This window comes from Corvus hawaiiensis, chromosome Z, assembly GCF_020740725.1.
Source record: "Corvus hawaiiensis isolate bCorHaw1 chromosome Z, bCorHaw1.pri.cur, whole genome shotgun sequence".
In the NCBI taxonomy this organism is placed as follows: Eukaryota; Metazoa; Chordata; class Aves; order Passeriformes; family Corvidae; genus Corvus; species Corvus hawaiiensis.
Genome location: NC_063255.1, coordinates 14891688 through 14919048, shown reverse-complemented (window position 1 = coordinate 14919048; position 27361 = coordinate 14891688). Strand labels below are relative to the sequence as shown.

The 27361-nt window shown below is 47.3% G+C and overlaps 1 protein-coding gene across 3 annotated transcripts; it reads right to left on the bottom strand.

Moving 5' to 3' along the window:
* Nucleotides 1–618: 618 nt before the first annotated feature.
* LOC125320328 (myosin-IIIb-like) lies at nt 619–27338 on the bottom strand. Of its 3 annotated transcripts, XM_048292514.1 has the most exons (31): nt 27196–27338; nt 27059–27124; nt 26854–26984; nt 24028–24130; nt 21171–21273; nt 20072–20228; nt 19647–19749; nt 19252–19380; nt 17941–18049; nt 16719–16835; nt 16187–16287; nt 15647–15733; nt 15407–15472; nt 14991–15104; nt 13939–14050; nt 12559–12605; nt 12188–12253; nt 11779–11898; nt 10811–10896; nt 10517–10564; nt 8955–9002; nt 8680–8771; nt 7337–7468; nt 6873–6988; nt 6349–6548; nt 4364–4453; nt 3407–3572; nt 3159–3302; nt 2808–3080; nt 2508–2582; nt 619–1420 (listed from the first exon to the last, which is right to left on the bottom strand). In XM_048292514.1, exons 1-30 carry the CDS (start codon nt 27310–27312, stop codon nt 2532–2534), a joined length of 3294 nt encoding a protein of 1097 aa, XP_048148471.1. In that variant the 5' UTR covers nt 27313–27338; the 3' UTR covers nt 619–1420; nt 2508–2531. The 3 variants fall into 3 exon arrangements, with proteins under 3 accessions (XP_048148471.1, XP_048148474.1, XP_048148472.1); XM_048292517.1 differs by lacking the exon at nt 3159–3302; XM_048292515.1 differs by lacking the exon at nt 14991–15104.
* Between the last annotated feature and the right edge of the window lie 23 nt (nt 27339–27361).

Sequence of the window (27361 nt, the reverse complement as noted above, 5' to 3'; positions counted from 1 at the left end):
AGCCTTTGACTGCCTGGACTGGTTCTCTCCTGAACAGCTTCAAACCAGCTGCCAAAACCCAACATGAGGAAAAGCTGTGTTAACGCTGCAAGGCAGTGTTGGGGAGAGCCAGACTGCTTCCCTGTGTTGCAGCCAGCAGTGCTGCCTTGCGATCCAGCAGAGCTCAGCACCAGAGCAGTGAAATAGCCCCATGACTAAAAGCAGTGCTGAGACACTGCAACTCACACCCTGTATCATACTGATAACAACACCAGCCTGGACTCAGCTGTGCTTGTGCCTCCCAAGGATGGAGCAGGCAGGGTGGGCAGCTTGGCTGTCCTTCAGAGCAGAGCCAGGGAAACAGAGCCACAGGGAGATGAGGCTGGCATGGGAGAAGAGTTTTATAGGTGGGGTAAGGGGTACTCCAGAAGCACTTCAGGCCTAAGTACAGGAGGAGTGGCTGTTACAGGCAGCAGTTTTATGCCAGGCTTAGTGCCGCACCAGCCTTCAGCTTCTCCACTGAGACACTTCATATGATCCCATGCCTACCCTCAGAGGTGTTAGCTGCTCTCTTTCATTTGCAATCTGTGGCTGAACTGATTGCAGGTAACAGCAACAAAGGAAATGGTGAGCTTCTCCTTAGAGGAAAAAAATAAGAGATTTATTTTAAAAGGTAGGGAAAACAGTACAAGTAGTATGGCCCTTTACATTCCATGCTCTCTACCCACCCTCAGTGTAAAGCAGTATGTTGTCCAGCCTGGACTTGTAGAGATTCCAGCCAGGATGAGTAAGAGGGTTTCAGCAATGATTCCCTGACTTTAACTCTGGTTAAGGACTGTGGAGCAGTGTGCCAGCACACTGATGCAAGGGCAGTGAATCCCCTCTACAAAAAGATCTTTTTGACCTTGTGTCAGTTTCTGTTCAAGTGCTCCTGCACTCAACAAAAAGGACACCTCAGTTTTATTTTTTACTGCCCAAGCCCATCTTCCCTTGGCTCCCAGAGCAGCAGATACACAGGACCAAAACAGAGAGTATTTAAAGAGAAAGAGGTAGGTAATCAGGTACTTGTGACAGAACAGGCTGCTGGGAGATACCCAGTTTGTGACTTCACAGTGCCAGGTGAGGAGTCTCCAGGAACACTGAAGAACTGACACACAGACTGTCACGCACTGTGGGTCTGTGCAGTGTGACTGTTCCCATGCTTTCCCCTCTGCCAGGATCAGACTAGTCCAGATACTGCAGTCACAGTTCCTCAGTGCTCAGGAAACTTAACTTCTGCATCAGCCTTGTCTAAAAGCACAGGGCCAGCTGGTTGCAGCAAAAAAAAAAAAAAAGGTAAAAAAAAAAAAGAAAAGGAAAAAGGCTGCTGTATGTCTGGATGTGTTGACTATTAGGCGAGGCCCAACAGCACTGGAAGAGGACAGGTCTGACCCATTTGGACCTGCAAGACAGTCAAGAAACACAACTCATAGGAGGACATAAAAGGGTTTCATTTAGCTATCCCAGTACAAGTTTGCAGTTTTCTATGCAGATCCCTGTGTTTTATCTTTCATCTGCCTAACCTCAGACACTGGGAGCATCCCCTGGGTATGTCAATGAATGGTACATACAAGAATGAAGCAATTAAGCCCAACACTTCAGGGAGAGGATTTTCTCAGCTATTGAAGAGATCCTGTCTTTCTCAGCTATGAAGAGAAAGACAAGACAGGCTCCAGCTAAAAAGCTTTGCTCCAGCATGAGTTCCAACACGGGAGCAGCACTACACAGGAAACTTGGTTGCGTGGCTGGAAGCCCTGCAGTGGGTCAGCAGCCGAAAGCATGGTCTTCTAATCCCACTCGGCTCCTACCCAGATTCTTCCAGAGGTGTACAACAGTACCACTACAGCTCCCACCTGCCTTCATCTGAGTGGGACAGGGGAGCTGCACACCCACCTGATACTTCAGATAATGCAGAGTCTGTCAAAAGGCCTCTTCTGGCCCACTCCAGACTCCCGTCACCCACCCAGTGTATCACAGTCTCAGTCTCTAGCTTTGTTCCCACTGCTGAGACTTTATTGACAGTCCTCTTTAGAGCAACAAAGTTGCTGCCGTTTCATACGTTTCAAGCTTGGCCTTCAGCTGGCTGCCTCTGCCAAGCCGCAGGGCTCCCCTCCCAGCACCTCTCTCCACCCCACGAAGCCACTGCAGCTGACTAGTGTGGCATGCATTCTGATAGTCCTTGTCCTTCCAGCCCCAGGCCTCCAACAAACTGTGAGCTCCCTCCAGCAGCCTGGCCATTGTACTGCAAGCACTCTGGGCACCACAGCTGCTGGGAACCCAAATTTAGGCTGATTTTGCCCAGTTTTCCTGGTTTCCTTGTAGTCCTGGGATGGAAGCTGGGTGCTGCTCTGTTTTTCCTGCTCTATTTCTACGTAGCTTGTGGCCAAGAGATGCTACAGGTGGGACACGAAGGGAAGAGTTGCTTTGCTCCTCCATTTCCCAGGAAGCTGCAATTGCTGTTTTCCCTTCTGTGCACTGCTTCCTCTTACCGTGTTTGCTCAGGCTGTACATCCTCACTGGAATGACCTCCTCTGTCTCGCCATGTTCATGGAAATGGAAGTGAACTGTGGTGAGAGGCACAGAAACAGCATTAGGCAGGGAGCACAGACTGGCAAGGAATACTCCAAGGAATACAGTCCTGGTCCCAAGACCACCAAATAAAACCCATGACCCAGGAGCTAAGAAACCAAGTGCTAGTTGTGGAAGCCTCGTCTCCCCTGCCTCTGGGCAGGGAAACTCCACATGTCCCAGAGGGGTTGTGGCTTGGCAGAGGATATATCCCAGCTCACCTGCTGGATTTCCTGCATTGCCAGGCGTATGGAAGAGCGGAGGCGAGGGAAGGCTTGTTGGCTGCTCTCTCCAGAGCTAGACTTTGTTCTATTCTTGTCTGTGGTCCATTGGTTTTGGGAATTCTTAGTTCTCCTGAACCACTGCAGAGCAGGTTTGCCGGTGGAAGGCATGGAGGGGCAGGACTGCTTCTCTGGAGGTGTCTCCCCCTTGTCTGCTGGTGAACTCAGTGTGAGACCCTCCAGATTTTCGTAATTCAGGCTCTCACTACTTTTCTGGAGAAAGGAGGAGTGGATTCAGCAGTGGTTTGCAGACCCTTCACACACACTGAACAGCACAACAAAGAGAAATACCCATCTGTGTCCACTGCTGACATTGAGGGGGCAGCAGGGTGTCATCCACCTGCCACTGCCTCTCCCCCACCCCAGGACTCTCCACCTAGTAGCATTTTCCAGTGCAGAAGCAGCCAAGCTGCTTGGCCAGAATGGGACATCCCTCTACAGGAACACAAAAGAGATGCTGCTGCAGTGACTCTAACCACTCACTCAGGGCACAGTCCATGCCCCATCCTGTTTTCCCACTGCAGACCCCCGATATTCACCTGCCCACAGGGAACAGTCAGTATCTCCATGAAGGGCTGGATGCCCATGGTCTGGTGATACTGCACCAGCTCGGTGAGCGAGGCGTGAGCCCGGTCCTCCCCCAGGATGACGTAGCGTGCATTGGGCTGCATCTGGATCATGTAGTGTCTGCAGCGGCCTTCGCCCCTGGGGGGAGGGACAGACAGAAGCAGTCATGACATGCGGCCTCAGCATGTTACAACCTAGTTCCTGCTTCCTGCACCCGTGGTCTCCAGAGGCCAGCTGTGATCAGGATCCTCAGTAACAAGTATCATGCAGCAGCAGGAGATGTGCTGTGCACTGACGTGCTCACAGATGCTGCGATCTCAGTGCTCCTTCCAGCCTGGTTTGCCCACTCAGCCACAGAGTACAGCCTAAGCAGGACCTCTACCCTTGGAGCCACAGCACCCCACCCACAAACAGGTCTATTTTTTCAGTAAGAGACAAATTCTGCAGTGTCCCATCTGCTCCTACAAACTTTCTGGGGCACCCACAACAGGAGAGGCTGAACATGGACTCCTCTGTGGACCAGGTAATCTCCTCCAGTCAAGCAGTTGTATAGAATCACTTAGGCCAGAAAAGCCTTTAAGATTCCCAAGTTCAACCCTTAACACAGCACTGCCCAGTCTACCATTAAACCATGTCCCCAGGTGCTGCATCTACACATCTTTTAAATGCCTCCAGGGATTGTGACTCCACCACTGCCCTGTGCAGCCTGTTCTTGTGCAGCCTGTTCCTGTGCTTGACACCCCTTTCTGTGAAGAAATTCCTCCCGACGTTCAGCCTGAACCTACCCTGGCACAGCTTGAGGCTGTGTCTTCTTGTCCTGTTGCCAGTTGCCTGGAAGAAAAGGCTGACCCCCGCCTAGCTACAGCCTCCTGTCAGGAGCTGTAGACAGCAATAATGTCTCCCCAGAGCCTCCTCTGCTCATTACCTACCGGTATGTCAAGATGTAGCCTGGTCGACTCTGGCTGATCCGAACAAGGAAGCAACCCAAAGGCTTGTCAATCAGCAAGTTTTCAGCTTCCCTGGAATCAGGAAACAGTTTTTCAGCAGAGAGCCAGCAGCTGCCTTGCCACACAGCAGGGATTCACATTCTATCTCATGTGCTACCCCAGTAGTGCCCCAGGGAGCCCAGCATCTGCCCCATGTGTTCCTAGCTACACATCTCCCAACTCAGGCTTGGTGGTGCAGGAGGCATTAACAGGCTGAGGAAGCACAATACTCTCAGCCAAAGACCCTCCAAGCAGGGCTGCTCCAAACCTGCTCCAGCAGTCTGATTAGTGCAATAGCAACAGCTGCCTTCCAGCACCAAGCACGTCACAAAGCATCATTGAGATGAGGAATCTGCGCACGTGTGCACTTCCTATGGTCCAGGGATGAAGAAGTCAGGATGCTGTGGAGTACTGGGTAAGCTCAGTGCCAACTTGCATTACACCACTCCAGCTTTCTAAACTTCCTGCTGGAAGGAGGACTTCCCCTTCTCTGCCCAAGAGACAAAGCTCTGCTTTGTGCTTGTCATGTGCTTTGATCCAGGCTAAAGGTGACTGCAAATCACCAGTGCAATTTGGGATTGCTCTGGCTGCTCCATTTCATGAAACTGAGCTCACATGGCTGTGTGGAGACTTAAATCTCTGCTTAAGCAACAGTGTGTTTGGGAAAGATCTGCCATGCCCTTCAGTGTGCAGTGCTCATGGCTAGTCTACACTTGAATTTAGTGTGTTTTGTCTTCCAGGCACTAATTCCTCTCCTGCATTCCTTCATCTGTGGACAAAAGCATTAATACAGGTTAGGGCCTCAAAAATTATTTAAAAAAAATTTAAAAGAAATGCAGCTACCAGGGAGTTGTGAGCTATTGTAGTGTTCTTTACTAAGCTAATGTGCTGTGTAATGTCTCTGAGTAAATCACACTGATAGCCTGACAAAATCCAAGAACATAGATCTAGTAAGACCAAAGGAGAATTGCAGTTGGAACAGGAAAAAAAGTTAGAAACCGGAGCAAAATGATGAAGGTGTTCAAATGGCAGCAACATCGACACAGAAATCCCACCAATTACAAGATACTGGCAATTAACAAGCACGGAGCACCACAGATCAATTTGCACACAGGTGAGACCGTACTGCCATCCTGCTCCTACCTGATCACTAGCATAATCAGCACTTCTCTGATTATGCCACTGCTTGGAAAGCAGTGCTGGACTCAGCCAAGAGAGTGAAGTGTGACGTGGACCTGGTAGAAAAACTTCAAGCATTTAAAGAAAGTCTCGTGAACAACTCCACAATAAAGAAGGGCTTAGTGGATATCTCTTCCAGCCTAAGTGGAAGTAAATGCCACCTATGCTGCACCATCCTTAGACAGGCAGAGGAATCAACAAAAACCCTCTTTTTCCCTTTATCAGGGGACTTTAGTGGAGTTTTGCCACTGAATACTCACTAAAGCCCCTCTTAATACTTTTTAAAATAAAAGGAAGTTGAATTCTGTATTCTCCTGCTGTAAATTGGGTTCTCCTCCTGACCTAAACTGGGATACGAGAAAGAGTCATAACAAATTAACCCAAAAGTTCATCTTCATGTCTCTGCAAATGGTCCACAACAGGGAAAGCGCATATTTGTATTTCCTCTCTGATTACTTTACAAGCCTCCCATCCCTACACAGGATCTGTATTTAGGGACCTACAGTGGACTTATTTACTATGAATTTCCATAGTCTTTCCATGAACCTACACAAAATTTCAGCATTTTCAGCCTATGATGAGCACTTTTAAGCTTCCCCCTAAGGGTTTAACGCTCACAGATTGAAAGGGAAAACTTATGCAGGTCACTCCCATTCCTTAAGGAAGCAAAGCCCGGCCAACCCAACCTACACAGTCCTCCTAAGGACACAGTGGCTTTTGCCTGTGGCCACTGTGTCCAGAGTACTCACCTCCGACTGATCATCCCATGCAGCCAGCTTGGAAAGGCCCCATCATCTTGCATGACCTTCTGGGCCTGTGTCTCTTTGAACCAGCGGAGAGTTGCTCCTCTCTTGAGTTTCCTCACTTTTGCTTCTTCCCCAGTCTGTTCCTCAGTTCCCAGAACAGGACGAGGCACAGAAGGGCTCAAGAAGTTGTCAAAAGGAGTGGACTGAAAGCAAGGAGAGAGGGAAAGTCAGCACAAAAGCATAGTCAAAGGTAGGCGACATTTAAAGAGATCACTTTGGCAGGTGATCTCATTTCTGAGCCCCTTAAGATCAAGTCACCAGCTACCAAATGCTGCTTTCAGTTCCCCAAAAATCCTGACCACGCTTTTTAACTAACCACAGCAGGACAGGACTCACACTTCTCATAACAAGAATGACAACATTCTCTTGGGGCCACATGCAGGAGAACATGTGCATGGAGAAGATGGATGGAGCAGGGAACCAGCACATCTGGCTAAGGGTCCCCCCAGCAGAGCCAGTGTTGCTACCTCTGTTAGTTTGCTGCGTGGCCGTGGCACTGGTGGCTGTTGTGACTGCTCAGAAGGATGAGGATGAGACTGAGGGCGCCTCTTTCGTGGCATGGGGACTGGAAGGGAGTTTCTTTCTGCAACAAGAAGAAATAAGTAGATGGAATGTAGCATTCAAGATCCATGAGATCCATCCTCCACATGCCTAGGACTGGGACAGGCTCTGCTGCACGGATTACATGGTAAAACCACAGCCTGGCCCTCCTTCCAGCACAGCAAAGCAAACAGCCCTTACCATGCTGCTTCAGCTCCCCTCAGATGAAGCCACGCTTCCCAAGTGCAGAAACGTCACCAGCTCCCTGCCCACCACACTGATGGGCCTCCCATCCCAGGGCAGGCCATCACCACCTGGAGCTTACAGCACTTCAAGGTGATCATCACACCAGTGGACACACACTGGGTCAGTGGGAGTGGGAGCAACTCACCCTGGGCTGCTGCTGCCAGCGCCAGCTGCTGGATTTTTTCTCTCTCTGCCTCCTCCTGTAGCTGCTGTGCTTGAGCTCTCAGCTCAGCCAACAGTTTTAAGAAACTCTTCTTGCATCTGAATCCCCTAAAAACTGTTCAGAGAAAAGCTATGGTTAGGAAAAGAATGCTGTTCATGCCTTTGTAATTCTCTCAGGGAAGAACACTGGGTGATAGTCCTTCATACAGTGTGAAGCCCTCAACACTTGAATCATGTTAATAAAGAGCAACGGAACCTCTAGTGTGAGCAGGCAGCCAAAACCTTGTGAGAACTCTTCTAGTCTCTAAGCTGCCAGATCACGGACCTATATAAATCAAATTATAGATCTAAGATCTCATCTCTAATGCCAGGGAACGGAATATTTAAAAAACAAAGCCTTACAAAAGGGCCCGTTAACCATCTATCGCTCTGGTACCCCTCAGGCACCATGAAGGGGACACGATTTCCTTGATGCCAGCCCACAGGAAAACCCTTCCCATAAGCAGCCATCACAGGGTTCACCAGGAGCATTACAGACATTGCGTGATCCCACCAACTTTACCAGTTATTAAAGCTCATGTAGTGAAAGCTACACCCTCTCATTTCCCACTACCTGCACATCTTCCCCATGGATGACAAGAGTGCACAGTACAGCTTGTGACAGTCTGACGTTTGTCACACTGTATGGTGCACAGCTGGACGCTGCTCAGATGCTCCAGCAGTGCAACAACCCATACAGAAGAGAAGTGCAACAGAGAGGGACTAGGAAGTGTGACAGCCTCCTCCTCCTCCTGGAGGCACAGTCCTCATGTAGCAAAGGGAAGTACCAGTCTGCCCACAGCCACTCTGAAGGAACAGGCTGCTAGAGCAGATGCTATGTGGAAAGGAAAGAAAAAAACCAAACCAGACCAAAACTTCATCTCCTTTTGCCTATCTCTGAAAGCAGCAATGAGATCTGCTTCATTCATTTCCCTATTCCCAGTTCAACACAACTCACAAACAATCCTTACTCCAGAGGACAGTGAGCCAGATCTCAGGACACAGCCAAATCATGTGCCTGTCCTGCTCAGTCCAGCTCTCCTGCACACGTTTTCCCTTTCCAAGGCTCACACTGTCTGAGGGCTCTCCCTGATTCGGGATGAGCACTGGGGATGTAGGCATTTGCAATAAACACTTTGACTTCACAGGGCCTTGACAGAGAGATGGCACCTGCCCTATCCTTCTGTCCTCTGCAAAGGTGCAGAGGTGGAGCAGGGACTGCAGAAAAGGTTTTCCTTCCCCTGGTGTGAGATCAGCACTGAGGGATGCTCCTGTCCTAGTGCTCACCTTTCTGTATGACAACTGCTGCTCTTTCCAGTTGCTCCACACACTTTGCCAGCTGTTCCTGATGCCAATATTTAAAGAAAAGTCGTGACTTTCTGTGAAGTTGGAAACGGAAAGATGCAGTGAGAAACACTGTCTAGACTTTTATCCATCATCCTTTGAAGAGGCTATTCCCACAACCACAGAGCTCTCCCTGAAGAGAACCAGGTAACAGATTACACATATAAAATCTCTGCAGTTTAGGCTTCCAATTCCCAACAACAGTGATGCACACCTACCCACAAATCCAGCCTTTCAGACCTGTACTTTGCAGTATCTCCAAGCAGCTGAAAGACACGAAAAAAGTGAAATAAATAATTTTCCACCCAAAGTGAACACCAATGTTTTTAGTTGCATAAAGGGGCATAAAGTGTCTCAGCAATTCCCAATAGCTAGTAACTGGCTGTCAGTCTGTAATGCTCCTTGAGGCACAGCTAGGATCACATTTGGGAAGAACATCAGCAAAGGGGTTCCCAGAGGCAGATTTACTTCAACTCCCTGGGAGGCAATTCTGTAGAGCCTATTTTATTCTCAGAAGTGTTTTTCCTCATTTTGTTTCCAAGCCCTTTGGAGGACACAAGTTGCAAGGTCAGCACAGCAGACTTCCAGGAGAAAGTCTGTTTTCCAACTCCAGTTTCATTTTGCAGACTCCACTGATAAAATTTGGGTCACTCGGAAAGATTCCATGAACTGAAAGCAGCTCTAGCTGCAACACACAGACAGCTTTCTCCATCTCCTGCTAATCCAGGCTGTGAAAGCATAGTGGCACTTTTTGCTAATATCTCACACAGGAAAGCAGAAGTGTTTTTCTTTCTATCTCAGCCAACTTCCACAGTGCCACAATCTACGTCCACAGGATTTTTTTTTCTGAAATGCATCCCATGATTTTTGTGTCTCCAAACAAACCACGCTGCCTGTTTACAAACATCTCTCCCCCCTCTATGAGATTCTCCTGTGACCTCACTTGAGTTTGCAATTCCTACTATTCAGAAGAGTCAGGAAATTCAAGGAAGCACTGTGAAGGCAGAAGGAGCTACTGCCAGGAGAGAATTGTTCCAGGAGATCATTCAAATCCTTTTCTTAAATGACTAAAAAAAACCCCTCAGCTGGCTTCTTGATTCATGATTCATTCTCACTATCAATCACAGTTGACACTGGCAGAAAGGAGAGGCTGGGAAAGTAGAGAAGAGGAGGTGGGGAACTGCTGCCCTAGATGTAGGAAGGAAAAAGCTGGCAGGGTAAAACTCTGTCTCTCTGCAGAACTGGAAGGAAGTTTACATGTGTAACAGTCAGATTCTGAAAGTGCTGATGGCATATTTTGCCTGTACAGAGACAAAATCTTTGGATTAGAAACATCTTCTCTAGCCTGGGAGACATTCAGTGCTGGCTGCTTGTTCAGCATTGTCTTTATCTTCTTCTCACATGTGGCCATCAGGAAAAAGCCTGGAGAGGCACCTGACAACTGTACTTGAGCCCCTGCCATGCCGAGTTCAGTGGACGCCCTTGACCACTACTGTCACTCCCTAAATTGAGTACATTGGTCAGTTTTCACCTCACAGCACAACAAGGCTTAATAGTAATTGAATTTAATTGCTACATAACAATTCAAGAAAGATTTCATTCATCATGGTACCAAATGCTTTTTAAACATTAAATGTCCTTGCCTGGGATCCGTGTTCTCCATCACCACAAGAGCCCATTCTTCTCTTGTCTGTCCCTTTTACTCGGTTTGCTATGCTATTCAGAGTAAAAGCCTCTGAAGAACAAACCAGACTGCACACAACAAAGTATGTGTTCCTACCTTTCTTTTGTGAGGGGAACACCAGGTTTAACTAGAAGAATTCCGTATCTGTGGAAAACAAACCAATACAAACACAAAAGCTGCATCCTTAATGGGCTGAGCTAATCATTATCACCCTGACAGCAAACAAAAATAAATCACTATCTTTCCCACTCAGCCTCCCACAGCAAATAACCCCATGACCTCAGACCACATGAACTTTGAAGAGGCTGTTTTACTCCTTGCCCACATCTGGTTATCAGGGTCATTTCCTTAATAATACCTAACAAGGAATATTCAGAGGTTTTAACAGACCTTTCAGCAAATTCCTCAAAGGAGGGTCTCCAGGAGAAACCATCCCTTCGGATTCGGATTGTCTCCAGCAGCCCATTGTACCGGAGCTGAAGCAGCACCACAGAGAGGATCAGAGAACAAAGAGAAACAGGTCATTAAGACATCTGTTTGCTCCTTTGCAGGCAGAAGTTACTTCATTCAGCCCTAAACTTCTCCAGTCCAAAATAAAAAAAAATTTCTGAAAATCTTTCCTTGGTTAAGCACTGAATACCACATCCTGTAACTCTGATGATTAACCACTTGGAGTTAGAAGTTGGAAACCATAAAAACCAATGACTGAAATAACTTCGCCTTCCAGCCATGGGTACTGCTTTGCCTCTGTCCCTCAGAGGATAGCTTTATATTTCCAAATCTGGACACAGAAGTACTCTGAGGCATGGATGAACTTTCTCTTAATCCTAACCTTTCTTATATACATTAAACAGGCCCCTGAGCTTTCTGAACTCTTCTAATAATTTTCAGTATTCTTTATAGCATCTAGACCTCAGACCTGACAGAATATCCAAATACAGTCATATCAATGCATTTCAGATCCCATCAAAGCAATCCCATCTTGGCTTATATTCAGAGTTGCTTATATTCTGGCTGATGGGTGAGAACAGTCTCCTCTGGGAAGCATTTTTTCCGGAGTACTGTCTGTACCAGTTCCCATCCAGGGGGAGATGCAAACATGAATCCTAGTGCCCAACAAGCAGATTTCATTGCATTCATGAAAAAGAAATGAGAGAGAACTAAGATTGCAAAATCTGGACGTAGCAGTCTGTGTCATAAAAACAACCCAGTACTCAGAATCTTTACACATATATAAAGTGCGGCCACCCTTCCTCTTACAAGGGGGGACTGAAGTGAGTCACCTTCCACACTTCGCCTTTTGGTGGGATCTGTCCTCCCACTGAGATGTGGCAGAAGTCCCTGTAAAGGACACTCACCTGCAGCAGCACCACCTGGTCATCCAGCACACCTGGCTCCTTCTGGATGTTGGGCTTTATGCAGCGCACAAAGTGTGGGTTGGCAGAATACATCCTCTCCATGAGCACCATCAGGGAATGCTGGCAAGGGCAGAGGAAGATCAATAGTCAGTCAAGCCAAAGCACTGCCAGATGTGCAACATCCTGCAGCAAGGACTGTTTTCTCACCACACGGCAACTTCCTGGGTTCTGGCAACAACTGGGTCAATCCCAGCATGATCAGCCCTGCTTGGCAACCAGGAAAACCCCTGTCTACGTAATGTCCGCTTTAACAATGCTTAGCACTCAGGAAGCAGTGCAGTGATATTTGCAGTGATAAAGTTATCACTGCTTTCATCTCACGGGGCACCTCAGGGCAGCAATACCGTACCCGGAACTGAGCTCCAGCAGACTGCTTCCGTGTGCTGTTAAACTTCTCATCTGCTCCTGGTATGACCTGAAACCAGACCAAAGCAAAGCATCAGCCCTGGAAGAAGTGCTTGATTGACAGCCAAAGAGCACTGCTGGAAGGCAGATGGCAAAAAATGAGGTAGAATGCATTTAAGGGGTTGCAAGGCAAGTTAAACATAAAAATGACAGAAGCAAGCACAAAACATGGTAAAAAACAAAGGAGAAACTGTTACAAGCTGATTGTTGTCTGCTCTTATTTTAAACCAACTTCTGCCCCTTTTCAGCCAGTTTCTCAAACAATAATTATCAGGTAACATTTATCAACTGTCATGTGGACCTGAAGTACAATACCTTGGCTTTCATGTGAGGCATCAGGGTCCCCGTCCTGGAGATAGTGGCTGGAAGAACAGAGACAATTAGTTGTTTTGTACCTCTGCTTGCAATCAGCCAGGGCTAAACATTCAAACCTTACTTCACACACGCGCCTCATTACAAATCCTGAATCACAGACAGGGTGTTAGGTTTCACTATGTGGAACTACAAGGAAAGAGCTAAAAAAAGGAAGAAGAAAATGCAAATATATGAAGTACACAAGGCAGGCAATATTATTTTCTGTCACTGAGAAGACATGGCAATCAGGTTATTAAATAAACCTGAATGACTTTCAACAGAATTATCATCAACGGGCATCTAATGGCGCAGAAAAAATGGTACAGGCAGCAAATGGGGAGCTCACCGACAGCACTCAGGAAGTTATTTAAAGTCAGCTTATAACTGATTCAGTGACAGGATGAGAAAATCAGGGAAGTTTAATTTACTAAAAGATCTAGTAACAATCTTGTGCACCCTTGATTCAATGGCTTCATGTGAATCATAAAACCACAGAATGAGGTTGGGAGTGTCCTCTGAAGGTCATCTGGGCAAAACCCTTTGTTCAGCACCTAAAGCCATTGCCCAGGACTGGACAAGCAACCTGAAAATAAGTTTTGTCTGATGTTTGTGAACTTTGAAAGAGTTGGGACTAGGCTAAGTAGCTCCAGTAACAGTGCAGAAATGTTAAAGAAGAAAGAGAGTCCTGAGCAGCAGCTGAAAAACACAGTGGAGAATAGAAATGAAATTCATCAGCTTCTTGTAAATCACAGAAAGTGGCATGGATTGAATGGGACAAAAAAAAATTTATGGAATTTCAGTACCAGAAGCACTGTGTTCAGCCAGCCAATTTCCAAGGAAGCATCCACCCGACCTTTCTCTAAATTTTTAATTTAATTAGAAGCCTTGGAGAATCTGAAGGTTTATTGATAACTGGAAAAAGGGAGTATAGTGGTAGGAGAAAATAATGTATGACCTCAGGGTTTTAACAAGTTGTGAAGCACCACTTTTAGAGTCTACGACCTTGACAAGCTTTATTTCTAGACATGAACAGAGTGTATAGAAAGAACCAGTGGAGACAGCCCTGCACTGGCCTTGGAGAAGATGGGAAGGCATCTGAGTGGTGGCTAATTCTCTGGAAGGGGATACAACCTGTCTGGCTTCCCATGGCAGGGAATAAACAGCTCTGATAGCTCAGTACATGCCAGCAGCCCCACTCCAGGCTGCAGCATTCCCAGAGTCGAGTCTCCCTGGTGCTGCCAGTTGTGAAACACACTCTGTGAAACACATGAAACCTCATGCCCACGCTTAACTCTTGCCAAGGTGGGCCTTGGCTCATGATGGATGTGCAGAGGGACTTGCCTGTGAACAGCACACTGAGCAGAGGGGTGATGCTGCTGATGAAGAGCCCACGGACATTGGCTGGCAAGGTGTCTCTGTTCTTCTCTAGAAAGCCCCTGGCAGCATATTGTACCTGGCGAAAGGGCAGCAAGTCACTAAGGACAGCAGTGCTCGCAGGCTGGCTGTGAGAGCCACCTCCACAGCCTGCTGGGAGCTGATCATGTGCTAAACTGAATGTACTCTGGCTTGCACAGGAATTCTTTAAACACGCCTGCACCCCACTCAGATGCCAACCCTGAGGAACAAAACCATGCACATGGCAGAGGCATCAGAACCCCAGGAGTGCAGTGTAACACCGAGACATCCACCTTTTACATGTTAAATGTTAATTTTTGTAATCATGAATGCTGCAAACAATAACTTAGTCAACAATGCTGAGATTAGATTACAAAGCTGCAAGTTACAGTGACTTGAACTGTCATATCTGCTCCTGTTCCAAAAATGATCTCCAATCAACTCAACTTATGTGGACCAATGCTCTCAACACTGGTGGCAGTGAAGTTACATGCAATAGTTCTAAATCTCAAGCTGCTTAGATATCATTGAGTATGTAAATAACTGCCTACACTTTCAAAAAATTAATTACCTGGCTGTTTACACAGTGTTCCCAGGTGTTTGCTAAAAAATAGTCACTGCTATGCTCTGGAACCTGATAGGTAAAGAAAAAGCCTGTAGCCTGTTCTTTGGTGCTGCACAGTGGATACAGTACTTGTATTTATAAAGTACTATTTTAGAACTAGAGTTCTAATAGAACGATGATTAGAAGAATAGCAGATTTTTCTAATGCTTTACGCTTCCCAGAGGTAGCCCCACTTTCCTCAGGGGTCTTCTCTTCCTGTAGTTTTTACATAAATCGCAGGGAATTCCAGGAGGCAGTCCATTGGAACACATCACTTCTGTTAGTGTCATCCTCAGACCACACATTCCATAGCATCAAAGCCTTATTTGTCAGGCAACACTTCCACCCCTCCAACACGCACCACAACAGCATTCTTCCTGCAAACAGTACATACTTTCCCAGCATAGTGAATGATGCTGAAGCCCAAAACACGGCCTCGGGCTGGCTGGAAGTGTAAATTCCCCTTAAAGCTGCTGTTTAGTTTATCCACAAACGTCTTATCAGTTGCCTGCAAGACAGTAGATTTCAAAAGCTGCAACAGAGGCCTGATGAGGACACATGGAATGAAAACAAAGTGTTGGAAGTATCCTTGGCTGTGCAATAGTCTTCTGCTGTACCTCCTCTCTCTGACTCTTCCCAGGGATGCCAAAGCCACTAGACTGCCCCTGAATTGGATGTCCCATCTCTTAAGTCACATGTAGGGACATCTCTGTCCATCCTGTACTCCAACCCAGATATTCATTGTAGCCCAGATATTCATTGATATATTATCCCCCAGAGTATTTTCTCTGTCTCCTCTCTCATGCATACCTGAGGGAATGCACTCTGCTCATCCAGAAGAGACAGCAGCCCAATGGGCTTGGCCAGGAGCAGATTCTGCAGGAAAGGAGACATAGCACACATGTCTAAAGCAGTGCAGGACATCCCCTCTCACCCTCACCACCCTTTGCAGAGATTCTTCCCAGGTGCATCTCCTCCCCATGGCAGAAAGAGCAAGACTCTTTTCTTGGCTGGACAGAGCAACTATATTCTGTCAGTCCTTTCACTCACCAGAATAGGTTCATTATTGTTGAATGTGATGGTCTCCCAAGGCAGCCCTTCTTCCTTATAGGCAGCCTGCTCCAGCTGGAAAATGTGCTGAAATAAAGAAAAAGAAGGTTGAACCACCCAGCAGACTTGGCTAGACAACCCTGAACATCTTCCCTCCTGCCCAGAACAAGAGGATGGAGGTATGGCACTCACAGCCACAGCATGAGAGGTCCAAAATGTAGCTGCTGTTCTCCGTGGTTCTCTGTAACCCTAGCACTCATCGGTGCTGGTGCATAAAGCAGGAACATTTCTCAGAGTGTAGGTGTCCCTGCCCCTGTGACTTTGGCTACTGCTTGATCCTTCTACTTCTTCCTTTCCTGTTCCAGTGGCTCCCCTGCCCCAGTAGGGAAGGTTTCTGCTCTCTATCCTGCTTCACTAATCACAATTTCTGTCCTTCCAGGCAATAGATCTGTTTTTCCCCAAGCTCTCCTTCACATGCCAGATAGAGCAGTGTTCTGCTCTCTCTGCAACACAAGGTGAGGTCACCCTCAGCAGACTTACATGGTTGAAGAAATGCTGCAGCTGCTCATTGGCCAAGTTTATGCAAAGCTGTTCAAAACGATTCACTGCGAAGTTTTCAAACCCAAAAATATCCAAGATGCCTAAAAAAAACCAGAAGAAGAGCACATAATGGAGTGTGCAGACTATCTCTGTAGGTTATTGTGTACACCAACACACAACTAAATCTCCTATCACACAGCTCTTGTGGCAGAGGGAAGATGCAGCCAAGAGAGACACCAGTGGCAGCTCTTACACAGCTTGCAGAGTTAGTTAAGAGAAGAACCACTCCAGCTTGGCCTCTCTGTTAAGCCAGAGCGCCCCAAAACTACAGTCCACAGTTGCTTCAGATCAACTGACTGCTCAGAGTTGAACATGGCCCTACACACTTCATGCTGCTGACTCTTACCTCCAGCAGGATCACGGTTTTGATAATGCATCCCAGCACGCGGGCTCTGTGAAACCTCACGCTGTGTCCTTCCTTGTGGCTGAGGGATGCACATTTGAGAACAGGAGCAAGGCAGGCAGAACTCACCTATCTCCCTCAGTTCCACCTCAGGATCCACATTCTCAGCCAGAAGCTCATTGATCTTGCAAACAATCCAGCCAAACACTCGGCCGTAGGCCACCTTCGCAATGGAGTCCCGGGCATCTGCACAGAGGGAACAATATCAGCTCACTGAAGGGCTCACAGGAGAGCAGGGGACACAACACACAAGCTGGCTCACCACCTCTAGCAACAATTTCATGTAAAGGTACTTTAAAGATCACATAAACATTCACTATCTGTCTGATTGTCCCCACCCTTTGTAAGCGTAAAACCAGCTCTTAATTACAAAATCTTCACAATCTTTCTACAAGATCACACATGGCATGCCAGGGCATTTTTGAGTCATGCCACTTTGTAGACTACCCAGAAACTTGCTTTCCCCTCTGAAGATCTATTGAGTATGGATCCCCTCACTGCTAAACCAAGGGAGAAGCTCCAAATTTTACTCGGAAAATTGGAGACGGTTCTCTTCCTCCTAGCCCACAGTTGCTCACTGTTTAAATGCTGTAGACAAGAAGAGGACACAATTGAAGGAAAGCTTGCTGACATTCTAAAAAGGAGACAAATTAACATGACCTATGATAAGAGATGTATATTTTATTGTCAAGAGAAATTTGTAAAACAGAATTAGCTAATCCCATTTCATTTTAATTTTCTTCTTTCACTTATTTTTAAGCAGTAATCTCTCTTTTAAATTACTTTTTAAGATACTATAATTTAACTGAACCTCTTGGTACAGATTATTTTAGATTATTTTCTTGTTTTATTGAAGGGGAAAATAACACCTTGTACTTGCTATTTTACTCTTTTCACTCCATTCCTGATACTGTGATATCTCATTGTTCTCGTGGTTGTTTCTAGAGCTCTGCACACTGCCAGCACTCTGCAACAGGAGCGTTCCCCTCTTTTGTACAAATACCTAGAGTTTCCTTCTAGGCTGGACTGAGGGAAAAAGCAAAGCTAATTCCTTCATTTCTCATTTAATCTCTGCAGTCTCCTGGAGACCAAACAAAAGCAGTATTCATGGCTCTACATGTCAGTAAGAGACTAAACAGATAAACACTGACATACTTGCCTCTATGCGAGAGGAATGAAGGGGCACAGAAGGACATCTTTGTTCGCAACAAGCTGCACATGTGTGGGGAAACCCTTCCATCAAAACCCAGTCTTTCTAGCCAGCACATCTGCAATTCATTGTGTTTCCTACCTTCTGCCTGCTGCTGGGTGTGAAAACGCTGGATCTGCTCGCCTCGGGTCACTGACGTTGTACAAATCAGGCATTTTAACAGCTCATCTTCCTGGACTCCAAACTGACCCTGGGAAACAGGAAATGGACGAGGACAGTCAGTTGCAAACCCTCACTCCGCTCATGGGGATTGTACCTTTGTGTAACGGGGTCATGATTCAGGCTCAGGCCTTTGAGCCCCACTGTAAGGCAAGTGCTACTGCTGGCACTGGAGTCAGACACGGGCTCTGATCTGCTCCACCCCTGCAGCAACCAACCTCACACACTCGCTCTCAAACAGTTTTTGTTTTGCTCTTCCAGTGCTGCCACCTTTCACCTTCTCTGGAAGCCACGGCAGTCCCTGCTGAGCTGTTTAATGACTTATTGAACAGCACCACACAGAGGTGACTGTGCAGGTGCTGAAGCATCTCAGCTGCAGAGTCACACGAACCCACATGAGAGGCAGGAAACAAAGAGAACTCAGAAAGACTAAACTCCTCGGTGGTTTAACAGGAATTCCCCTCCTGTGGGCTAAAAATGAGGAGCAGGCTTTCAGAAGTAAGATAAAAAGAAGCTGGCTGCTGAACAGACGTAGGTGGTTGTTTCAGGTATGGTGTAGGAGGGAAACAGGCAAAGAGATGGGAGTGAAACGAAAGAGCAAGGGTGCTGGGGTTTCAAATAGGTCAAAATGAAAAGAAATAGAAAGAGGAGAAGTATGCTACTTTTTTCTGTTCTGTGTTGTTAACAAAGCAGGATAATATATTCATCCCATATAACAAAAATGGTCCTGGGGAATACGTATTTCTTAATCTGTGATAATTGCATGCAAAACAGTAGAAAGCTTAATTCAAGATAACCAACCAAAAAAAGGCAGCACTTAGGGTCGTATCCTTGGACAAAATCCGATGAAAATGCAGAACCAGCATACAGATATTGCACACCTGAATTTCCCCACGGTATTGTCACACTCACTAACATAAAACATTTAGTTTTAAAAAGCTTGTGTTGTACGAAGTCAGCAAGGCATGTGTTGACTATATAAGACGCTGATTCTAAACACACAAGAAATAGAAGCTGAGACATCTCTTTGGGTATGAATAGCAGTGAACACAAATGCAATCATGGGGTGAAACTGTACGTTTCCAAAAAAACCCCATGTTCTTTAGAAACCTTCATACTCTGAGGCAGAAAGATCCTCTGCCATCTTTGGCAGGAACAGCTCCTGCAGTCACACAGCCACTGGGGAAGAGCATTATACCCATAAGGTTTCTGTCAACATATCTTGTGACTCACCGCTGCAGCCTTCAGCCATCCCCGGGAGGCTTCACTGACTTTTACAGACCCATTGCTCTCCTCAGGCTCAAAGGTCACATTGCCCAGAGACAACACACCAGCCAAGATAGCCTGCATGTCTACTTGTTCCTAAAGCACATAAGAAAGGTGACTGAAAAACCTATTGGCATGTAGCATGTACTACACAGAGGACCCGGAAGTTGGAGAGGTTAAGGGAAGAGGCACAGGCAACCTGTGGGAAAAAGCTCTCCACAAAATCTGGCAGACTCAGGTGGTCCGAAAATAACACGGAAAATCTAGAGAAAGAAATAGGACTGAGCTTCAAAAGAGCAGGTAGAAAGAAACCCTGTGTCTGCAGGTAGCATAGATGGAAATTAAACAGCCCCAGGACTAACCTGTTCTTGGAAGCCCACCATGTCAAGGGCATTGCAAACCTCTTGGTATTTGTGCTTCCACTGTTCAGCTACTTCCTGTGTACCAAATCGTCCACTTATGTACCTGAGAAAGTGCATATCCCATACAAAACTGTCACACAATCAGCACTGTAACTCTGTCCTACCCCACAGGAACAAAGCAGATCACCAGCAGTGGAGACAAGAAGGGGGAAGAAACCTTTCCAAGGCAATGCAGCAGAGATCCCAGACCTCCCAGCTTCCATGATGATCCATAACATCTGTTCACATAGCTCCATTTAGATCCCACTCCAGCTTCCACTCACCCACAGACAAAACCCCAGGGCAGAGGCAAAAACTCCATTATGCTGTTTTCCCCTTCACCACCCATCACAAAGACTAAACTAAAGGGTCTGTCTTTGACGTACCTGTAGAGTGAAGGATCCAACAACCCATATATCTCCTTCTGCTCTGAAGACAGTCCAGCAAACATGTAGTAGAAGATGTGGAAATTCCTCTCCCCAGTATCCTGTTGCACCACCCGTGACTTCTCTAACAGGTACTCACTCAGCTTTGCACCTTGCACTGCACACAAAAAGGTGACAGGGTGGGGAACTTCACTCTGGGGGACATGAAGCTGCCTGGGCTGTCCCACATCTCTATTTTGGTGACAGGAGCACAGAGCTGTCTAAATTAGCTTTCTTGTGTGCAAGACCCCCTAAGCTGCCCAGCACACTGGAAATGGGCTTCTCCATGCTTTCTGTGGTCTTAGAGATTTCTGTAAACCTCTTTTAGCAGAAACAAAGGCTTCTGGCATCACAGAGTATTACTGATACTTACCCTGCACTCTCACCCCCATATCCTTCCTGTACTCCCACTCTGTCCAAACCCAGGCCTTATCCTATCCAGGTTCTATCCAACAGCGGCTGCTGTGAGATTTTACTTAATTGCACACCCTTCCCACAGGGAGCCATGTGCCGAAATTATACCCTCCACAAGTTTTGGCTACTCAGTCTACTCTCTCCTGTTGGGAAATGGTTAGAGGATCAGGAACTCGGATCATTGATAGAATTATGGGATCAATAAAAGAACTATACAAGCAACAGGCCTGCAAGCAAAGGTTAGTGTGAGAAATTGTCTGCATGAGAAAAATCCCTGTGTGAGAAACAGGCCTGGGAAACAAAAAAGAGAGTTTTGAAGCGATGCAGCTGTGCTGATAAGATGTGCTGACTGGGAGAGAAGGGAGGGTGAACTCTGAATTCTTTTAATCATAACTGTAGAAGCTTGCCAATGTAAGTCCAATTATGTAGAAGCAGAAACGCGCTTTGATAAGTTTTAAGCCACTTAAGAGTTAACAAGCTGGTATACTATATAAGTGCCTTTGGACTGCTAATAAACGGAGCTTTCTTTTATCAACCATATTGGTTTGGACTGCAATTCCTCCTCCTGCCGGAGTCCACGGACCCTTTTTCCAACACCCTCCAGTTTCTAACCACTCCCCAGGCTAGTAATTGCCCTTGACTTTACCTGTATTTTTCTGGAAACGCAGCTGTATGTACTTTCCAAAGCGGCTGCTGTTATCATTCATCACAGTCTGGGCATTGCCAAAAGCTTCAAGCAATGGATTCACCTGAAAAAAGTGAGGAAGTAGAACAACCATTCTTCAGATAAAGTGATCCAATCTAACTTGGAAAAAAATTATCTTTAGCATTTGCTATTCAGAGTTCAGATGGGAAAGGACCCACTCCATGCATATGGATGAGCACCTATTTTATCTCTGCCCGGCTAAAGAAATTCAAAGAGGCAAATATCACAAAGACTAAGCAGCATGAGATTAACGACAATCAATACAATGAAACTGATGGGATCTCAGTAAGATCATTGAGTCATTTGTTAAAAGATAAGGTTAGTATAACTGATTTCCACACAGTATCTGTTGTCACTAGATAATTTGAGTGCTATACTACAGCAATAAACAAAGTCAACGTGGCACTCAGTTAATACAAGTATGTCAGCTTAGCTCCTGAAATTTGTAGACATAGGGACAGTGAATTATAAAGAAATTAACAGAACATCAGACCAGCTTGATAAACTAGATGCAAAGGTGGCAAAATGACAATTTTTTTGTATTTGAGCAAAGAATGCCTATGAACTGGAAGAACAATGCCTCAGAGTAGACGCTGGGCAGCCTATTGAACACAGTTTTAAGGCATGACACTGTAATCAGCTAAAGGACAAACTTAATCCTTGGATATATCTACAGGAACCAAATAAGACACGTATTATTTCTTTGTTGTCACCTCCAGGCTTTCCAAGGGCAGCTCGTGTGTGCTGAAGTGAGTGTTATTTCCAGTGAAGGAACTGCAGGCTGTCTCTAGGCACTCGGCTGAGCAAACACAGCTCTCCTGCTTGTGGAACCTGCTCAGGTCAGAAGCAGCCTGGCAGTGTGACCCAAGCCAGCTCTAAGCAGAGATAGCAGGTGTATCAATGTCACGTTCCCACAACCCAGCACAGGCATTAACCTTGGATCCACCAGGGAGGATACCACACTGAATTAATACACCATTCCAGAGCACAAAGCACAGCATGGGTCATTTGGTTTACGTGTCAATATTTTGGTTGCAGCAGGAGCTAAAGGAGGGAGATGCCAGGCACTTCCCCCATGTCCAAACAGAGCCAATGCCAGCTGGCTCCAAGACAGACCTGCCACTGGCCAAGGCTGAGCCCATCAGTGACAGTGGCAGCACCTCTGAGATAAAAACTGCTGCACACCCACAGAAGGGAGAGAGGAGTGAGAATGTGTGAGAGGAACAGCTCTGCAGACACAAGGTCATTGAAGGAGGAGGGGCAGGAGCTCTCCAGGTGCAGGAGCAGAGATCGCCCTGCAGCCCCTGGTGCAGCCCATGGTGAGGCAGTTGTGCTCCTGCAGCCCTTGGAGGTCCACGGGGGAGCAGAGATCCACCTGCAGCCCCTGGAGGACCCCACACCAGAGCAGGAGGATGCCCGAAGGAGGCTGTGACCCCATGGGAAGCCCAGCTGGCAGGAGCTGTGGCCTGTGGAGAGGAGCCCACACTGGAGCAGGATTGCTGACAGCACTTCTGACCCTGTGGGGGGCCTATGCTGGAGCAGCCTGTTGGTGAAGGACTGCACCCTGTGGAGGGGACCCAGAGTGGAAGCAGTCTGTTCCTGAAGGATAGTACCCTGTGGAGGATATTGACACTGGAGCAGCCTGTTCCCTGAAGGACTGCATCACATCAAGGCACCCATGCTGGAACAGTCTGTTCCTGAAGGACTGTGTTCTGTGGGAGGGACCCCATGCTGGAGGAGCGGCAGGACACAAGGAGGAAGGCAGCAGCACAGATAATCTGTGATGAACTGACCTCAACACCCATTCCCTGTCTGCCTGTGCTGCTGGAGGGAAGAAGGTAGAGAAACTGGGAGTCAAGCTGAGCCTAGGAAGAAGGGAGGAGTTGGGGAAGGTGTTTCAAGATTTGTTCTCATTTCTCATTATCCTACTCTGATATTAACTGGCAAGAAATTAAATTAATTTTCCCTAAGCTGAGCCTCTTTTGGCTGTGATGGTAGTTGCTGAATGATCTCCCAGTCCTTATCTCAACCCATGAGCTTTTTGTCATGTTTTTCCACTCCTGTCCAGTTAAGGAGGGGGAGTGATAGAGTGGCTTGGTGGGCACTGGTTGAAGTTAACCCACCACACAGAAAAAGACCTCTATGTTTCTACAGGAAATCTGAGAAGACAGACTTTAAAGTGAAGTAGTTCAAGAACTCACTCTTCTTAAGATATCACATGGAAGGTTTAAAGTACAATTTATTCAAAAAACCTCACAACTCCCTGGGGAGAGATTCAGGTGGAAATATTTCAGACCAAAGAGAAAAATATGTTTCAAAATGAGCTAGCAAAGATGTATGGGAAGACCAAAGATGGCAGTTAGCCAGCTAGCAGGTATGTGCCTTGCAGTATAAGTAGCCAAGGATAGGTGACTAAAGGCTGTGTGAAATCTTCATCCCTGTGTACGATTAAATCAAGTTTTCATTTTTCTAATGAAAGTCCTTGTTCTACCTCAAACAGGAGATCATTTGAAAAAATGCCACCAATCTCTTGTAACAGAGAACAATCATTATAAATGATTGCAATAGTTTTCTATAATTTAGGAATCATCTCCAGCAAAAAAAATTACTGACCTACTAACCCTTCTAACTTGTGGTCAGCTACCTCACCATTCTTATCCACTGTTTTCTTATGTGTCTTATGCATGGCTCCCTGATTTCCAGTGGTGATTCACCAGCAGGCATCCTAAGCCTAATGCAAGTTGTCTTGCAGAAGTGTTGCTTCTGAACCTCCAAGCACCATCCTGCAACAACCTACCTGAAGGATCCGCTGCTCCAGCTGCAAGTTGCCTTTGCATAGGTTCATTATGTGCTGCAACAAAAACTTCGTACTCTCTGTTTTCCCAGCACCACTCTCTCCACTGCCAAGAAAAAGCAAAATAAATTCAATCAGTCTTAAAGTAAAGTTGTTCTGCCTCTTATAGTTCAAGTGCTCCATCACTTGAGAGTGCTCTACGAGAGCTTCACAACTTTTTCAGCAAAATCACGTGTGAGTGAAAGCTCACACACCACAGCTTTACATAGTGTGTCCCATGATGTTCTTGTCCTTCATCAGGGAACTTTTTTCCCTCTGCAAGGGAGTACAGATAAACCCTACGCTGTCAGTTCTGGATGGGATGTACCAGACAGACCATTTGCTCTGCTTCAAAAGTCATCCCCTACATCAACTCCCTTGCATATGCTGGAGCCAACAGCTTCCTCTTTCTCCAGAGAGATTTGCCCTATCCACATCACATCCACAACTGGATACTGATCATGAGATGCTTTGGCAGTCTCAGGTATTGGATGTTTCACATGCTCACGTGCCTCAGCCGGCTGGGAACGTGGGCACAGAGCTGCCCATACTCCCACAGTGCCAGCAGTGCACGTCACTGTGCTGTCACACATCCACAGCACCTCCACCTCCAAGTCAAACAACCAGCACTTGGAAAGTGCAGTTTCCCCTGTCCTGGGAGGGGGAATGTACAATCAGTGAGACAATATGTCCTTTACTGACAACATCACAGCAGCTGAGAACTTTAGCATATGCATGGCGAAAAAAAATTGCAGGAAATGCTGGTGGTATACTTGAGCTTGTTTCCACAGCCGACCTTTGAGCGTGTGGTGTGGCTTTACTGCTTTGTAGTTCCCAGTTGCTCGGCGCTTGGTATCAAGTATGTGTCATAGCTAGCTAAAAACCTCAAATACTACACCAGGTCCCTCATCTCAAGCAGAGGTCAGACCAGCACCATCCAAATACATATGAACAAAATAAGACCACTTTGTCAGTTGAGAACATGCCATCCAGTGCCCCTGCTCAGTATGACAGGTTTATTTTTATTTTTCAGTAACTTCCGTCCTTCACAAAAAAACTATCAACTTCCATGGTTCAAGCTTGTCCTTAGACCCTCCAACAAGCACAACACCTTCATAAGGTCCTGCAAGCTCAGCAGGTGTGTAACTGGCCCCAGCTGTGAAGAAATGCAAAGTCATCTTCAGGTGACCCAGGTGCTGTACTGCAGCACACCCAAGCATGACTAATGTCCTTTGGGACTGGGAAGGCAAGAGGACCCAGTGGAATTCGTAGTTCAGGACAGTTTGATAGCAATGAACACTTATGACCTGGCAGCAGCTGCTTCATCCAACATCAGCCTCTGAAGAATGCTATCCAGACCTTCCAGACTCAGTTGGAGGTCTCACTGAAGAGAGCACAAGTGATGGCAGATCCTGGTGTGTCCCTGTGCTGTTGTGGTGAACTGTGGTCTAACAGGAGTGACCTCAACTTCCTCATTCACCTCAACTACGCTCATGTAAGGGAAACTTGTCAATTAGTGTCTCACCACTCATAGCGAGGAAAACCATGAACTTCCTGTGACAGCAATGCACAGACCAGGTAAAAGGTTGCAAGATGCACAGGAGTACATCAGCCTCATCTCTGAACTGCTGCCAGAAAACAACCAGACCACTGACCACTTGGCAAATTCTTACAGGTTACTCTTTCTTGTCTTCCACCTCCTAAGACAAATACAATGACTGTTCTCTATCCCCCAGAGCCCCACCGGCAGTGCCTCTGGCACCTGCTGACTCCAAGGCCAGTCTCTGCTTCATGAGAGGACTTCATGTAAAGCACAGGCACCAGTGGCCTGGAGGCTACAGAAATGAGTGGGGCTCAAGTGCCCCTCAAAGTCAGCTCCCAGTCCCACCAAAACACTCAGCAGTGATTCAGCAATTCACTTCCACACCCTGTAGACTGAAAACACAGATAAAATGATCAGAAGGCAAATATAAAGGAGCATTAAATCAAAGAAGCTGGAAATTACCATTTTAACTGAGACGACATTTAAACTGTGCTCTACAACACCCAGTTATAGAGAAGAGGCAGTTAATGTTTCAAGGCTTTCTCCTTGCTGTTTGATACTTTCTCTGTTAGCTGATTTTGTTTGAGGCTTTCTGTGTTAAACGATGCTACCTGCTGCACTGCAGAGTTCCAGCAGAACAAGAGTGACACGATGGAGTGAAATGTACGTGATACTGGTAGGCTCTTTGTTTAAAAGAAACACTTTCCGCCAACTTCTGGTGCACAGAACTGTCCATGACAATAAGATCCTCCCTGACCAAATTCCCAAAGGTCTTAGAGCAGAAAAGCATGTTTTAATTCTTCCTGCTCTTTGGTTACACATGGGAAACTCCACTTCATGAAAACTGGTTCCTTCCATTATCACCCTTCCAACTTTTACTGCAGCTTTTACCCTGGCAGCTGTGTTGTCAGAGAAGAGCACCCAGTGGCTTTTCCTAGAGCTGGCTAAATCTTTCCAAAGGCAGGGATCCCCAGAAGTGAACCGGACATCTTTACCGTTGTAAAGATTGCTGGCCGAGCTACTCCACGAAAGCCAGTTTTGTTTGCTCACACCTTTTTACAACCTGCCCGCTCTCCTGTCTCGAAAGCGGTCGGGATGAGGGGTGTGCTGCCAGCGCAGATGGATTTTGACTCACCAACAGCACCAGAGATGAGCTTCACCTGAACCTTAATCGGGGCGATCCCAGCTAGAGCTCGGGGGCCGCCCCCGGCCCCCCGCCGGCCCCGGGACCCCCGGCCGCCGCTCACCTGATGAGGATGCACTGGTTGCGGGGCCCGCCGCCCCCGCGGCCCAGCATGGCGTGGTAGGCGCGGCTGGCCACGGCGAAGATATGGGGCGGCAGCGCGTCGGTCTGGAAGCGCCGGTACCGCTCGGAGACCTGCGGGGAAGCGGCAGCGGAGAGGCGTGAGCAGCAAGGGGGCAGCGGGGCGCGGCGGGGGGCGCGGCGCTCACCTCTCTCCCGTAGAGCGGCAGCGGCTGGAAGGGGTTCATGGCGACGAGGATGTCCCCGATGTCGGTCTGTGGGAGGGGGACAGCCGGTCAGTCGAGCGCCCGCCGCCGCCGCCCCCCGCCCTGGCCCCGGCACTCACGTAGATGTGCTGCTGCAGGAAGCGCTCCCGCAGCCCGGCCAGCAGCGCCGCCTCGTCCAGCTCGGCCAGCGCCGCCAGGTCCCCGGGCGGGGGGCGACGCTGCCCCAGCGACACCATCGCCGCCCGCCACCGCCCTGCCCGGCCCGGCCCGGCCCCGCCGCGCTCC

Bases quoted from the DNA above. Each gene is read 5' to 3' on its own strand.
- LOC125320328 (XM_048292514.1), bottom strand. From the start codon at position 27,312: ATGGTGTCGCTGGGGCAGCGTCGCCCCCCGCCCGGGGACCTGGCGGCG. The intron at 16,836-17,940 runs GTAGGAAACACA...CCCTCTGTGCAG, and splicing joins CACCCAGCAGCAGGCAGAAG to ATGCCCGGGACTCCATTGCG. The intron at 3,081-3,158 runs GTATTTCTCTTT...TCCTTTCTCCAG, and splicing joins TCAGCAGTGGACACAGATGG to AAAAGTAGTGAGAGCCTGAA.